The 3026-nt window shown below is 44.2% G+C and overlaps 1 protein-coding gene across 1 annotated transcript in view; it reads right to left on the minus strand.

Moving 5' to 3' along the window:
• The window catches only part of CD59 (CD59 molecule, complement regulatory protein), a 3494-nt gene extending 1655 nt beyond the window's left edge, over positions 1-1839 (minus strand). The window contains exons 1-2 of the mRNA XM_009077935.1: positions 1776-1839; positions 1010-1111 (exon numbers count right to left, since the gene is read on the minus strand). Coding sequence (XP_009076183.1) covers positions 1010-1111; positions 1776-1839 — 166 coding nt within the window. The remainder of the gene's footprint in view (positions 1-1009; positions 1112-1775) is intronic.
• Between the last annotated feature and the right edge of the window lie 1187 nt (positions 1840-3026).

Genomic DNA, 3026 nt, shown 5'->3' on the forward strand with positions numbered 1-3026 from the left:
TGCAAGCAGTGGTCCTGCCTCCTCTCCTGTAGCTCTTAGTCAGAGGTTAAGAATGATTTCCAGCACAAGCTAACCAGTGCTTCCAATTCAGTCCAAGTGACTCACTGGGAGTTACAGGGTGGAGCTTGAGTGATACCTGCTGTGGGGCTCCTGACAGAAGACAGTGCACCACCATCCAGTTCAACATGCATTCACAGAATTACTTAAGTTGAAAACGACCTTTAAGACCAACAAGTCCAACCATTCCCCCAGAACTGCCAGGGCTCCAATAAACCATGTCCCCAGATGTCACATTCACATGGCTTATAAACACCTCCAGGGCTGGAGACTCCACCACTGCCCTTGGCAGCCTGTTTCAGCACTTGACAACCCTTTCAGCAAAGACTATGCAGAAGACAGAGCTTGAAGAGCTAACAAGGGAGGTGAAACAGGTTGCCCAGAGAGGTGGTAGATGCCCCATCCCTGGAAACACTAGGTGACCTTTTAAGAGTTACTTAAATGTGATTTAATAACCAAAACAGTAAATCTATGTCCTGAAGATCCTCGACCATCTTCCTGAGACACAGGCCATTTCACTCTCAGGAAAAGAGAATTTATTTTAAGAGTGTCAACTCACAAATTATTGAGTCCTTCTCTGCAGGTTTATTTTGTGGGCTACACATCCTTTATCTGTTTTGAAAGCACAACAAATTCAGGGCAAAGGTTCTGTGTTTTAAAGTCAATGCTGGGACCTATTTTTTTTCCAACCCCCTTGGGTAGTGTTTGTTTGTTCGTTTGTTTTAAATCTGGATATACATGCATCTGTGTATATGCTTGTACAACTATAAATCAACTAACCTAAATCATCAGTACATTATCAGTTGCTTGGGTATAAGCATGACCTTCAAAATTATTTGCAACCTTCTTTTGAGGGAGGCTACGAAATGCATCCTAAGGCCACATTAGAAGTGTAGAGTGATGAAAACTGACCCGAGGTGTTTATTTTAGGACTGTGGGACACTGTACATACCGGATTTCAACAGCAAGCATGCATCTTCAGACATGGAGCAAGTCATGTTGGTCCTGCACGGGGTAGGGCTGTGATCGCAGTGGTAACATCTCAAGGCATAACCTAAGATGACAAGGGTTTATCTTTATTGAACAATAAAGTACTGAGACAGCAGCAGCATTACAAAGGGAAAAAAAGAAGAATCACTGCCTGCATCTAACTGTCACAAAACATGTACATGAGTTATTAAACTCAAGACTTCAGCTAAAATTATTCAACTCCAGACTGGAGCTCAAATTGACAAGCTTTCACCAGTGTACTAATTGGGTCTGGCAATTTTGAGAGGCAGATTTTGAAGCATGTACTTACATCATTTTTAAAACCACTTACTTTAATATGCCTGCAGAATAAGATATTAAACGTTTGCTTCTTTTCTCTGCTCTTAAAGACTGCCTTTTCCAAAAGGACAGGCAACAATGCTTTCAGAATTTTATTCTATCCTTTTTTTATTTCATCTCCTTTCCCTCTTGTGCTATGCATTACCTTCCTACCTACACAACAGGAATCCAGTTCTCCAGCAGCAAAACATTCTGCACCCAATTCTCTCTCCCAAGACAATCAGCAACAGAAACTAAGCCCTGCTCAGATGGTTGCTGTCATTCCCCAAACTGGTATTAAATAAACCAGGCCTTCCTCCTGGCCATTTTTCCTTCTCTGGTAATTTTTCCATGGTTTTCTGAGCCCCTGTCATAACATTACATCACGAAAGTACTTTCCTTCTACTCACCAGAACTACAAAAAGCAACCAGAACAATGCAGGCAGTTAGCAGGATGCAGTTCATCTTGGTCATGCTTCTTTCCTAATTTGAAAGCATAAAGAGAAGTTACATATTTATTTTATTTAAAAGCTCCATGAAACTAGAAAAACACCCAGTGAGGAATTGAGGTTTCAAGGTTTGATTCAATATGGAACTGAAGGCATTGGCCAGGAAAACAGGGAAAGGAAAGAGAGAAAAATAACTGCACTTTCCAAGAGAGGATTTTGATTCTAAGAACGGGATTTTTATTCTGAGAACTGATATTTGAGCCCTGACAAGCTTAGACATGTCTCCTTTCTCCTCAGCGATTACATCATTCAACAGGTCTCCCTATTTCTCACAGCTACAAATGCACCTAACAAAAAGAAAGGCCATTCAGGTCTCAAATGCTTTTTCTTTTATAGCAATTCCCCAATAACCCTGGAGCCAGACCGTACTCCTTTCTTCACTCTCATAGGGTTGCAAGGGGTTTGGCTGCTGTAAGGGACCTGTAAGAAACGTTTGTTTCACATTGCCTGGCTTAGACAGCTTGCTGTGTGCAAAGGCCTGGATGTTTGCCTCAAAGCTTGCTGAGCCATAGGATGTCTCCAGCCATGGAAATCCTCTGGCTGCTGAGATAACGAGGCTCCACCTTGTCTACTGTAAATCTCTGGCCACACCTGATTCACCACCACAGTTTGTGAGGTGCCTGTACTGGGAATCTCTGTGTGCTGACGCAGCACTTGTGAGGTGCCCGTGCTGGGAATCTCTGTGTGCTGACGCAGCAGCTCGAGGGGAGCTGATCAGTCAGTGCCCTGGCACAGGCCCAGAACAAAGGACCAACGTCCAGGGTGAGTGTGTGTGTGCACCCACCACCAGAGAAAACATGACTGTGGCTCATGAGAACACTGCTGGGTCCGTGCTGCTGACTATCCCTGCCTCTGCACCCCAAACCTTGCTTACTTCCCCCTTCCCTGTTTCTAGCTCTCCTACTGCCCTTTCCCCTTTGTGTGACCAATAATAAAATCTCACTCCCTAACAGTATTTGACCTCATTTGTGTCTTAATTCACACGGGGGGAAATTGATCGAACCCTCCCGTGTCCTATCAGACCGGGACAGCTGCACCAAAGGCACTTTAGCCTCTCCTCTCCCAAAATTTCTCCTTCTCATCGAGGGACAGACACATGCAATGACCCATCAAGTGCCTGCAACGATGGCTCAAGTCTCCATGACTGCTGCA

This window comes from Acanthisitta chloris, unplaced genomic scaffold (genome assembly GCF_000695815.1).
Source record: "Acanthisitta chloris isolate BGI_N310 unplaced genomic scaffold, ASM69581v1 scaffold12677, whole genome shotgun sequence".
Taxonomy (NCBI): domain Eukaryota; kingdom Metazoa; phylum Chordata; class Aves; order Passeriformes; family Acanthisittidae; genus Acanthisitta; species Acanthisitta chloris.